This window comes from Pelmatolapia mariae, linkage group LG17 (assembly GCF_036321145.2).
Source record: "Pelmatolapia mariae isolate MD_Pm_ZW linkage group LG17, Pm_UMD_F_2, whole genome shotgun sequence".
Classification (NCBI taxonomy): Eukaryota; Metazoa; Chordata; class Actinopteri; order Cichliformes; family Cichlidae; genus Pelmatolapia; species Pelmatolapia mariae.
The window spans coordinates 15,486,397-15,499,966 of NC_086242.1; the positions used below are offsets into that span (position 1 = coordinate 15,486,397).

Genomic DNA, 13,570 nt, shown 5'->3' on the forward strand with positions numbered 1-13,570 from the left:
ATCCAACTTAAAGGTCACCACAGTGCACAACAGAAATATGACAAATTTAAGGGAATGCGTTTTGCCACAGAAAATGTGCTTCTGCTTTAGATAATAAAGAAAGCATTCTCACAGCTGACCCATCATTAATCTTAAACATCTTTTTGACAGTTCTTTGCCGTTTCCCTCTCCAGTTTACAAGGAAAATGGATACTGATGACAGGTGTTTTTTTTATATTTTTATTTGTTTTTACAGACTTTTGTCACAACAAAGTCAGCAAGAGCATTCTTTTTTTTGTCTATTGCATTGTTGTAATTTGTTTGAAAGCAACCAAGAGGACAGTGACCATTTCATAGCATAAAAGCAGAGGCAGTTTTGACATGCAGCAAAACAGGCAGGGCTTTGAACCGAAAAAACGAACAAGGCAAGGGGAATAAAAAAAACACCCCTACCAACAACTTTCAAATCTGACCCCCATTAACCCATCACTTACAACCCCTAGAGCCCATTAGTTACAAAATACTCAGAGAAGCTGCAAGAAAAAAAAAGGAAAAAGGAATTTTTGCTCTGAACTCTCACCCAGGGGCGGCAAAATGAAGAAAGTTCTAAAATATCTAATCCTATTATGTGCTGTTAACATTGCTTCAAAAGGGATTGAGTAACACGTTTGAAAATTGCAACATTCAAGTCATTCTAGTTAGCCAGCATGGTGATTGGTCAAAGAATAGAGAATACCTTAATGATGTAAAATTTGTGGAAAAAACACCATTTGATATGTAAGTGATACATCACCAAGTAGAAAAGAAAAATCTGACCTCTGCACCTCCCTCAGCCAACATCTCTAAAATATTAAGCTTAGATTTGAGGGACAATTTGATCTACTAAAAAAAAAAAAAAATTAAAGTACAGGAAGAGGCCACACATAATGAAATGTTAACATAATTAAACTTAATCTTTTTAGTCTTATCAAGTATAGTACAGTGCAATTAATGTTCATGAGAAATCCTGGCCATAAAATACTTTAACTGTGAAGTTGTAAAAATATTAACACACTACTGATCCATTACAATTTAACTTCAGTATGTTTTTACAACACAACTGCAAAAAAGATGTGCATTTACTCGTATATGAAAGCTTTGTGTTTGTGTTATAGAGTCTGTTACTAATCTGAGCAGTGTTAAGATCCAGGTTCAAGAGCACTCCCCAAGTGTTTGGTCCCTAAGGGAGACATAACTGACAAGTCCTTCTGTTAAATGGCTAAAAACAGAGGACTAAGGAAAAAAAAAAAATCCTATCCCAAAAACCTGGGGAAAAGAGAAATTACAATGTAAGGAAGACCACCAGACAGACAAAATGAACCTCCAACAAACAGACAAAAGCATTGTTGAGACAGAGGTTGATCAGGGTCAAAGGGGCAAGTCCATCTTCTCTCAGGAGATCACTGCATCCATTTGAGTGCCCGTTCATACAGCTGCCCAGCCACCTCCCACACTGTGGTGTCTTACTTGAGCAGAGCTTTTATGGGCTCAGTAGCAGCAGCTTCAAGGGCAGTCATGCCGTCTGGTGATTTTTGGTCTTTGTCAGCTCCCTGTGGAGGAGAGGGGACATAATGTTTACTTGGTGTCTCAAACTTTCGTGACATCTGCTCAAACGTGACAGTCAAATACTGCATTGATAACGCCGCCGTGAACAATGTCCAAGCTTGCGTGGCTACTTAAGAGCCATACAGAACTAGTCAGACCCAAACTCCTTCATACACACTTCTTATTCGTTTTACCCACATCTGAAGAACTGGGAAGATTAAGGAAACCAAAACAAGGGATTAAAATCGAAGCATAGTTTTTGGACACAAATTGCACCAGCTGTGATTTAGTTTTCAGAGCTGAACTGTGTACTCCTCAAAAACAAAACTGTTGGCCGAGCACTGAGCCTTGAGTAGATGCATTTGGAAGCCAAGCTAAAGCGAAATCAGAAGAGGTTTGTTCCAGAAATGGGAAAAGCTCAGTCTGACGGGGGGGGGGGGGAATGCATACACATCCCTAATGAACAAAATCATTAAAATCAGGAATCAGTTGATAAGATTCAACCGGAAAGAGGCCAAGTTAGTTATTAAGTATCTCACAGATTCAATTGTTCTGGTGTACAAATGCATCTTTCACTTTTTGAGAAAGATGAGTGAAAAACTCAGACAAAAGTTACGGTAGTTGCCAAAAGAAGAGAGACAAGACTTACTTTAGACTAGCCCCTTACTCATTTGAGCTGTGATAATATGTGTATGCTGACTCTGACACTGTGGCTGTGTAGTTATTGTTATACTTTTCTTTAAGCTGCAGGGAGTCCACCTGGAGGAGGCATGTATATTTGGTTCAATTATAGTGCAGAACCAGCACAAACTGGCAGGCATGCCGACGTCCAAACAAAGCCTTGCATTCACGGTCCGATTATATTTTACATCAGCCGAACCCTTGCATACTCAGGGACACAGGAAAGGTATGTAGGTCAATCATGAACACAACAAGGACAAGACTTTCCCTTGGTTGACTGCTTTAGGGAAGCAGAAAGGCTGTGGCATAAAAGATCTTTACAGAAAAATGAGGGTGGTCATTCAGACATAAAGCTGCCACATTCAGAGGCCATCAGATCAATGGAAAGGAGTGCATGACTAAGAGGGGCTGAAGTCACACACACTGAGACACAAATCCATTCAAGCTTTGAGGGATAACAGAATCAATGTGAAGGAGATGGGAGAAGACATAGCCATTTAGATTAGTACGGACAAAAAACAAAGACACACACACAAAAACAAAGTGAGAGAGAGAAAGAAACAGGCCACACGTTTTAATGCATTTGTAGTGACAACAGATTTAATAGCAAAGTAGGAGTGGAAGGCCTTGCAGTGGAAACGCGTCCCTTTGTTTAGCTTGCCAAGTTTAGCCTCTTAGCAAAAGAGCTTACAGAACCAAGGCAGAGAGAGACTATTGTTGCGTGGAGAAGCAGGGCATCAACAACAATGTGCCCCAGTTCGAGTACCCGGTAGCAGGAGGATGGTTATCTGGGAGCAAATTCCATGCCACAAGAGCAACAGAGCATAAAGCGAGGAGGGGGATTTACCAGGGTTGAGTTGGTAACCTGTCACATCTACAGCTCTAATTGGTAAGGAAATGGAAGACAAAATGAGAGATAGCGCCCCCCCCATTGGAACATACTTCACATTTCTTGGCATAATGCTCCTGTCAACACTCTAGTTAAACATGTTAGAGCTCTGTTATGCAACACTTGCGGTATGAAGACTAGTGAGACCTGTTCTCTCACTTTTTCAATGTGAATTTTATACATTTTATCTGATTATTCTGATGGTATCAAACATGCCTGTTAGAGATATTAAGTTTAAAAAAAACAAAAAAACAATTTCATAAATTTAAGCATTCTTGCAAAGGATTACATAATAAAATTCACATCACTCCCATGTCTGTTAAAAATGATGGTTGACAGCTAACTTGTCTTAGCTGGGACATAAAACATGGATGCAAGGAGAAACAGTGGAACAGCTCTCTTCAAGGGGAACAAAATCTGACAACCAGCTTCTATAAGGCTCACTAATTAACAAAATGATAACTGATTTGGTTGTCTGTGCAGAAAAAAATTTAAAGTGGGGCCAGTCTTCATTGTATAATGAAGAATTGATCTCACACAAAAGCTGTACATTATCAACTACAAAATAAACAATGACAAACTTTTTTTTTTTTTTTTTTTTTAAGTGAAGTTGTGTGAAATTGAGTCTTTAATCAAATCCTGCAGTGTTAAAAAAAAACCCAAACAAAACAAAACAAAAACAAAACTATGGTTTTGGTAGCCAGATCTTTCAATTTCAAAAAAAAAAAAAAAAAAAAAAAAAAAAAAAATCCCTTCCCTCCCCTACCTTACCTGCAAATAAACAAAGGGTTTCTTCAGTGTAATTCATCTTGTCAGAGATAGGGCAGCTTGCCAGGCAAAAACCACAGTTTTTTTTCTGATAATAATGTTTTAATCTTTTTTCATTTATCACAGTTTCAAAGTCTACTCCTTCTAACAAGTTAAACAATTTTTGTTCTTCTGTCAGTTAACTTTCCCTGAAAATGCAGATTCATGCATACCAGGTACCTGATAACCAATTACCGTAATCTCTTACTCTGATGTGCTACTGGGTAGGGCGATATGGCCCAAACTTCATATTTCTATATTGTTTAGCTGGATGGCGATATACGATATATACCTCGATATTTTTTAAACCAATAAAGTAAGAACAAAAAGAGAGTTCTTAGTCAAAGCTATGTGTCGCAGATGTCACACAGGCACTTTTATTAACATACAGTGTAGATGTACATAAAAAAAAATAAATAAATAAAATCACTCAGAAATAAATTATCAGCATCTTGACGCTGGCTGCAGGTGAAACGATGGGGAGGGGGAGTTGTTTTCAGTGAAGGAGCGAGGCGGGACAGAGTAACATTGCGTAGAGACAAAAGTGGACCAAAGAGAGGCAAACCAGTGGCTCCACAAGTGTAATTATAACACAACATAGACTATATCGATATAAACGATATTGTCACATCTTATATCTTGTATAAAAATCTATCAATCTTTTTTAAAAACTCGATATATCGCCCAGTCTTACCACTGGGTAAAGAGGAGAAGAATGGAGATGATTCTCTTTATCCCTCCCTTTTCTCCAGCTCTGGAGAGGTCATTAGTTGTTGGTTCAGTCCAAACTTAATCAACCCTACAGACCTCATCATTGCAAAAAACAGCATTACATGTTGACTTTAGCAATAATCACTGCCTTCTTGGCGACAAATAAGCCTTCTATATAATAAACACAACTGCATAATTTGTACCACTATATTTTAGGTTCTACCTTTCTCATAATCATTACCTTCTTGTCACCAAACATACTGCCAAAAAGTGTATACTGGAGCCATGCCAGAGATAATGCTTCATATCAGTATTTATGGTCGAGTTCCAGTAATAGTGCTGGCACAGTCTTCCCGTTTCTGCCTTTCAGGATACACCACGCTACCCCCAACGGCCAAGCAGCTCACTGGCACGCTCCTGACACCACTTAGAGTAATGAGCTTTACTCAACTTGAATAATGACCCCACATGATCACCTGACTGTCCAAACACTAGCCAGTCAAAGACGTTGATGGCCAATTGAGACACAGACTAATGAACAAGAATAGACTCCCAGCGTGTCTCCAGTCAAAATAAGATACATCATCACCCTGGATTATACAGCTGTACAAAGCAGCAGTGGGTCAGTAATATAATGCCACCTACATGCCAAAATGTCCATTAAGTTTTCATTATGACTGTAGTGAATAGAATGCCTAAGTCTTCAAATATTGAGCCAAAGCCTCACTCGAAACCTATTTGAAGCACAAGATTTTCATCAGACTATTGAGCTGCTGTCCGCAATCAAACATTACTGAGCAGTTAAAAGGGCAAATTTTTAACACCCAGCGATAAGGATAAGATCAATACATGTATTATGACAGGATGTGCCAGAAAGGCTCTGGATGAGATATGGTGGGGGGTGGGAAATAAAATCCTTTTATAAGTTTATGGTAACCTCAACATATGAAGCAATAAAGACTGCAAGTGTGCACTTTCACCCCCCTCAAAAAACAAAAACACTTCAGTGAGGAGTGAAAGATATTTTATACTAGTGTGTGTGTGTGTATATATTTTTTTTTTTTTTTTTTTTTTATTTATTTATTATCTATACAGTTAGGATAAATGTTCCATCCATTCTTTGCATAAAGGGCAGAGAGAAAAAAGGAGGAAACCTTTAGGGATGTAAAAGACACAAAAACAACAGGAACTGACTTCAAACAGTACTGTAGTTCTTCCTAGACAATAGCAAGTTCCCATTAAAAGGAAAATGTGTGTGTATTTGTGTGTACGCCCTTTTATTGCTGACCTAAAATTAACTGGCTGGTCTTTGCAGGCTGTAGTCAGCACTCTTGGCCAGGATCTTACAGCTGGGTCACCTTTGGGGTAATAATGGCCTTTCATAATTCATTAACAACAACAGTACGGCACACAGTTGGGGGCAGGGGTCAGCTTCCATGATGCACAAGGGAACCACGCCATTTTTAATCTGCCAACACAAGAATGTCTGACAGTCCGACAGTCACAATTCAGTATTCTCAGTGGGCTCCTTTTATCCAGTGCAATGTGGCAGCTGTGCACAGCTACAGGTGCTGCCAGACAGAGTGGATTTACACTAGCACTATCATTGGTGTAGCTCTGAAATATCTATTAATCTCATGTTGGGATACATGGGAAGTTTTCAAAGCTGTCATATGGATATACTGAGACCTGCTCCCTGTGGCAACTATTAGCATCTAGTGTTAATTATTGATGGTACTTAGTTGGAATTATTATAAAATCAAGAACTGTGTTGAATTAGGACCACCTGTCTTGTCTGATATGATACTAGCTTTTTGAAAGTCTACCAGTAGCTGGATAATTCATGAGACTTCAGTTTAAATTTACAATTGTGATCTACAATGACTATGAAAACAAGACAATCAACGTAAAATTATTCATATTTCCTCGTCATAGTCCTTGTCATAACAAAACTCATTTTTCTTGTGTAATAAATCACTCACACACCTTTTCTTAAGTTGCTGTGCTTTCATCCCCCTCTAAAACAAAACTTACCCAAAGGTCTTTGATTTACAAAGATGAGGCACTACATGATACAGCTGCCTATTTTAAATGCAGAAGAGCTTCTGACTCTCAGAAGGATGTTCTGTGACTGGCAGCAGAAGAAATTAAGGAAAATAAATGCCGATAATGAAGTCTTTTTTTAAAGAGACAAAATGAGCTTTTAAAACCCAAATTTTTCATTGTAATGTGAAAGTGAAATGTGGCTGTGTGATATTAACACTCTTAGGGACATTAAATGCATCATCTAGTGACAGCTCAGATCTTAACTTGAAGTACACCGCTTAGTTTCAGCAAAGAAATCATTCTATAACGTGTCATCTTTCAATGCTTAAATAATAGCTCATTGGATATAAATATGGTCTATGGTAGGAATAAAAAGCTCTGAGTCAAATGTATACTTAAGTCAGAAACATGCAATGTCAAATGCGTGCTGACATGCTAGCAACTTTTATAGCAAATGACTTGCTGTATATTAGTTTCTTTTTCCTGTCCGTTATTTCCTTCAGTTTATCTTAGTGCTGATTGCCAGCTGACAACAGTTTTCCGCTCTTGGCTGACTAGTTACAAGATTCTGGTGCCTTTGTTGATAGGCAGGACAGAGTTTGCAGCTGCGCTGCCAAAAATGCAGGACTAATACAGCTGATTAACTGAAATCAGTTGGTGTAGCATACCACAACCATGCCTCTCTAACCAAACACTGCTGTTTCCCCATATATAGATTATGGTTTCCTCTTTTCAAATGCCTTCTTCAAAGTCCCATTCAACCTGTGAACCTATTAAAAAGTCTGTCTGGCTGCTGGCAATGAGATTGTAAAGACTGCAAAAAGTGACTTCCCCATTCTGTACTGTGACCCCTCCCCACTTCCCATTACTTGATGCTACTGTGAAACAACTGTGTAGAGGAGCTTTCATTTACCCTGCCTCATTAAGCCTGGCTGGAAACAGACAGCTGCTCACTCACCCTCAGGCCCCTGATTCTCACTCTCTCTCTGAATTCTTCCCATATACACATAACAGTCTGGAGCAGCCTTTGAATGATGCTTTTTCATGACATCATGCCGTCTTCCACAATGTAAACGCCACTCAATCAGTGGTGGTGTACTTGTGTCATTTTCCAAATTTCAAGCCAAACTATAAAAATTGACAAATTTGTTTGAAGCACATTTACAAAGCTAAGCTGTCCGACTGAAACATCCATGTTCTTTGCATTATTGTTCAAATAAGCTTTTTTTCCACTTAAATTTAATAATAAACATGTACCGAGATAGAGGACCCAGTCAACTACATACCTACCTGCTTCTTTTAAACATCATGAGTGTTATAAGGTGGAGGGGTACACAGAAAAAGAAATGTGTGTGAAAATGAATGTGTGACATTCATCCTCCACAGGGCCATCAATTCAACTGCAGTCGGGCTCATTTGGACTGTAGTGAAACAGTAGCTACAGCTGCCCTGATGGGTAGAAGATGTGTCATTATGCCAGGAGTGCATACACTTTTGAGTCTAACATTCAGGTAAGACATGCAAGAAGAAACACTGACTTTGTAAAAGAAAGCTCCCCACTTACAAATGAGTCTGTCTATCAAACTGTGAAGGAACTGCAGAAATGTGTATTCTATGGCCAGATGACGCTGGATAGATTGGACATTTATTATAGTATCCCTGTTATTATGTTGTAGTGTTATAGCCAATGCCAGCTGTGCCTGACTCTGTTCTGTGCCTCTCCTCACAGCTGTGACTAGATCTGCACATGGCAGCATGTATTTTTTTGGACTAAGTAGCATTTAAGGTACTTCCAGAGCTAAACACCTTAGGGAGGCTAATGTGGAGGGATGGAGCAGAGACTTAGATGAAGCCAACGGCAGTGCTCCTATGAATGAAAGAAACAAACAACAAAAAAGCAAGTGCACAGCAGCGACAGTCTGCGATGCTCTATGAACATTCCAGCACAGCCTCCATAGAAATGTGTTAAAGGGCTTTTTGTCCAATGAGTTACCTCATCAGCACTCATGGCTCACATGGAACCACTGATACATCAGCATGCACTAGTGGGTGAAAGACACCAGTGCACTCCTTTGTGCAGATGCTTGCATACGCATACATGAACGCAATCAGGGCACCCACCTTTTCTAGCAGGAGCTTGACACATGAGAGATGACCCTCAAAACAGGCAGTCATCAGTGGAGTAAACCCATGTTTGTCTGGAGCCTGTGGAAGAAGAGGATGAGAGAGGAATGAGTGAGAAGAAGAAGACTTTTGGTCTTTGGAGGGAAAGCAAAGATTGTATATTGTTACACTTTTAAACTCTTGTTTAAAAAAAAAAAAGTCTTGTGATTTGCAGATACCAATTTTAAGCAAAGGGTGAGATGCACCGTGCTGATGTGCGTCTTCCTGTGCAAGGAAGATTTAGAGACTTCCTACTCCTGATTATTAGAGTTAAAGCATCCATGTCTTATTGTAAATTACTAACACATGATGCTTTCAAGGCAAAAAGCAATTTAAAAGACTTTTTTTGAATCAGGCCACTACCACACCTTCTGACGAAACTACAAGGCTCAAGTGGCCAACAAGGTTAAATGTGAGAAGGGGTTTTCTAGCATAAAAAAATTTGGGGCTTTCAAAGAGGTTTTAGCCTCACACGAAAGGAAGATTACCTGAACTACTACTGAACTTTTTTGAAGAGGGGCTTAATTTACTAAACATAACAGGAAATGCATAGACCTCTGTTAAGTAAGGCAACACAGACTCACTGCCCTAACTGCAAGCGGATCAATTGTGGTTATGTGCGTCACTCATGAGAAGCCCACTATGACCTATAAAAAACCCCTGCTGAGGCCTGGCCAACTCACTGGTAAAAAACAGCCAATGAACAGTAGGTAGAAATGTATATGATAAACCCCTTTTTATTAGAGCCAGGTTGCTTTTGTTTAAACAAACAAATAATGTTTGTTTCTAACCAGACATTAGACAGTCAAAGGAAGGAGACACAGGCTCTGTTATTTTTGTGGTCACTGTAGTGCTGAGCAGTAGGCAAATTAATGCAAAAAGAATGAAGCTGAGATAGTTGTAACTCTTACATTGATATCTGCCCCCTTAGAAATGAGGAACTCCACCACATCTGTCTGACCGAAGTCTGCAGCATAATGCAGCGGCTTCCTCCCACCATCGAGGGTCCGGTTCACATGCTCAGCCTAGAGAAGGGAAAAAGTACACATTAACAGGGTTGAGATCACCTAACTTGGCATTGCCACAAGCCAGTATGGTGTGTCTTAGTTTAAAAAAAAACAAAAACAAAAAAGAAAACACAAATCAAAGCCCTTCAAAAGAAGGTAACATCTATTAAATCATTTTTTGCTGCTTGGACCCATAATAAAACACAAATCGGTCCCAGCGAGGGCTGTCAGTCCTGACTTTTTCCCCAGAAGTATATAAATAATTACTTGCCTGTATAAGGATGAAGGGAAGTGAAGCAAGAAAAGCATTCATCAGCTCAGAAAAATGGGTATACTGTCGAGAATATAGAAGCATAGGAAGCCCTAGAAGATGCATTAATATCTTGTTACACAAGACCTTCATATTATAAACACCTGAGCTGGGGATGAAGGCTCAGGTGTTGGTTCTCCTGGGGCAACTAAGATCAACATTAATGAGATAGCAATAAAATGGACAGACTAGGCAAACAGCATTGACAAATACTGTGCATTATTGATATCAAAACTGTATGAGATTACATATGACCTCAAGTTTTTACATTATTATTAATATTATAGTCATCTCCTGACTCTAATTCCTACATTAAATTTGCTACAATATTTACCATGACAGCATAAAATGAAGACTCAACCTGCTACAGATCTCTAAATATGAATTTTTCGAAGCAGACACATTGAATTAATATGGCGGTAATGTCACATATATATTTAGTTTCATGAAATAACTGTTGTGAAAGGACTCAACATAATCTTGTACATAAAATAAATCCAGCTTTATGTAGACCTAAAACCTTAAGGTTACACTTTGAAAAAAACAAAATACCATATTTCTTTTTACTCTCTGACATTTCTTGGGGTCAGATGAACATGGTCAGTTGCACACAAATTCTGTTTTATTACCACTAGATATTTCTGAAACAGAATCCACACCACAGCACTGCCTTATCAAAAACATCCTTGTAGGTCAAATTCAACATACTGAACACAATGTTTCACCTTACACCTCATCTTGCTAAGTCCTGTAGCTGATTGATATCAAACCTCAAACTTTTCTAAAAATGTTTAAATGTTACTTTCAGTGGTTGATAAAATTAAACGAGCTCCATTTATACTATAGAAAAAGGTTGGTTATTTTTATCTACATGTTTCGTCAATGACACAATTACAGCTGGAACACAAGAAACCTCACTTCTCAGAAGTCACCAACTGTAATCATGAGCTCATGTCAATCATTTGTAGTGGTGGTTTATGTCAACAGTTCTTATAGTGCGGTCTTCGCCTCCTGCAGTTAACACACGCACACAAAACTTCACACAGTCCCTCCCTACACTGGCAGCTCAAGTAGTTGATCTGCACAACACTGAACAACAATTTATCAGGAATTTGAAGAAGTCACTAAAGCTGCCCTTTCAGGAACACTGAAGGTTATTCGGTATGGCTACTAATAAAATAATAATAATGGTAATGTGGGAAATAGGCAGCAAAAATTATCAGTCCTGCCTGCCTGTAACATTAATACAAATTATTAACAGGACAGTTATTTGTGTCTAAAAACTTGTGTTTTTCTTGATGTCACAGACTCAAGGTGAAAAAAAAAAAATCTATCAGTGACTACATAGAAACAGTGGCAAGCACTTTATGGTGCCAAGTTGAACAAGTACAGCGTTACCTCACACAACCTAAAAATTTAATTCATTTTTTGTTCTTTTGCTCTAGGTAAGAGAACCTTAAAATATGTCACATACTTGGAGACAGTATGTATAGTTTTGACCCTGTGTGTAAAGCTGTATACTGTAAAATTATTCCACCCTGGAAAAAGAACAGTTGAAATAAATAACTTAAAGTACCAAATTACCATGACGATCACGATGAGTGTATGTAAACAGTCATTTATAGAAACACATAAATGACTGTGTTTCTATAAATTGTGTTGATGACACAAATAGAACAAGACACTAAGAAAAAATAAAACGCTTCCGTCTTCTCAAAAGTCACCAACATCATGAGCATTTTATCAGTCTTTAAGAGTTTGATCAAAAACTATATGTAGTTTCACGTATTGTAAAACTTACATTGGAAGCTAGCATTTTACAATTTAAACATATTAGTGAGCTGTACTTTATGAGGAAGCAAATATAGATTCAGTTAGTCATTTGTGGGAAACAACTGAGTGTAAATCATATGTGGCAGTAAAACTATCCAGCTACTACCCAACTACAAAATCCGAATGCAGGCGTGTTTCCTAAGGTAGATGTTTTACAGAAACATCTCTACGTGGTAAGCATAGGCAGAAACCTTCTCATCAGGCTGCTCCAAAAAGGGCATGCTGGCATTAACGAACGCTGCTGCTGCTGCTATTAGCCAAGCCTCCATCTCCTAGACTACAGCTGAGACCACCGCCCACCAAAGCTGACTAGACACTGGGCCTGTCTGCTCGATTAGCCGCTAGCATATAGCTAGACATTTGCCTCAGCTCTCTTAACAACACGCTTATAGAAGACTGTAATATGCGTTTTCTAGTAACGTATATACTGTGCTTAAAACACCTTGTTACAGTAACATTGTTACTGGTGTCAAGAGCCGTTACCCGTGTCACGTACCAACAGATACCATAGTTGGTTAGCTAACCAACAAGTTGCTCTCAGCGGAAAGTGATAATGGATTAACTTTAAACACGTCTCGTTACCCGTAAGACGAATTAAAGCCAGTTTAAAGGTGCACACATTACCGTTAATGTTACAGACCTAGAATGTCCCAACAGCTTTTCAATTCTGGATTACCTAACTTAACATTGCCCAACTCCAGCTAACGCTAGCTCGCTAGCAGCTCTACGAACTAGCTTTGATTACCTTAGCTATGCTGCCAGTAGTCAAAAATGCACAACAGTGGGCAAGTCAAATAACAGCCAAATTACCGTTTGCAGTGTGGCTTTGACCTCATCCAGGTCCCCGGTCTTCAGTGTCCAAATCAGATCTTTATCGCACATCTTTTTGTTGTCGGTTCGGTGTTGCACCTTCCTTGTTGTACTGCCGGGGGTTTGACAACTTATCTGCTAGTGTGTTAAAAGTTAGCTAGTTGAGGCTAGAAAACTACTACTCTCGTCGAGGCTAATACAGTTTCAGCTAAATAAAAATACGCAGAATAATAATTTTTGTTCGATATGGCGACTCAATGACGAGTGACGGGGGAAAATGGTTCACGAAAAGTTCTAAACGGCAAAGTAGCAAACAGGTATCCGCCTTTCTGCAATCCACAAATATTTCCGATGCCGTTACCCGGAAGAGAATATTTATGGAGAAGTTTATGCTGTTCTGGGGCAATAAGGAGTTACTTAATGCAACGCACATGACTCGTCAGGGTTTTTGAATATCCCTAATTTGTAACAATTATTTACAGTTCCTAAATAAACATATACAGAAAAGTATAATTAAATAAGCCTCTATGTTACCATGTAAAGTAAAACGGAAATTCGTTCCTTATCTGGTTCTGCATTTATGTATTTTCGCACATTATGTCTTCACATCTGAATATACACCTTTTCACTGTTTTTCAGAAATGTTTAACTGAAAAATTTTAATAATAAAAATAATAAACACACAAAAAACATTCAACTCCACTACAGTTAACGATGTAAGAAAACAAACCCAGTAAATATGACCGTCAT

At 38.7% G+C, this 13,570-nt stretch overlaps 1 protein-coding gene across 1 annotated transcript; it reads right to left on the minus strand.

Moving 5' to 3' along the window:
• Positions 1-216: 216 nt before the first annotated feature.
• mtpn (myotrophin) lies at positions 217-13,184 on the minus strand. The gene is made up of 4 exons (XM_063460489.1): positions 12,821-13,184; positions 9,772-9,885; positions 8,819-8,902; positions 217-1,568 (listed from the first exon to the last, which is right to left on the minus strand). The coding sequence occupies exons 1-4, from the start codon at positions 12,890-12,892 to the stop codon at positions 1,482-1,484; spliced, it is 357 nt and encodes a 118-aa protein (XP_063316559.1). The 5' UTR covers positions 12,893-13,184; the 3' UTR covers positions 217-1,481.
• Between the last annotated feature and the right edge of the window lie 386 nt (positions 13,185-13,570).

What these genes read in the sequence shown, in the direction of transcription:
- mtpn (XM_063460489.1), bottom strand. Translation starts at nt 12,892, where the DNA reads ATGTGCGATAAAGATCTGATTTGGACACTGAAGACCGGGGACCTGGAT. An exon ending in CTAAGGGGGCAGATATCAAT is followed by an intron (nt 8,903 to 9,771) that starts GTAAGAGTTACA and finishes CTTCTTCCACAG; the next exon opens with GCTCCAGACAAACATGGGTT. An exon ending in TCAAGCTCCTGCTAGAAAAG is followed by an intron (nt 1,569 to 8,818) that starts GTGGGTGCCCTG and finishes TCTCCTCCACAG; the next exon opens with GGAGCTGACAAAGACCAAAA.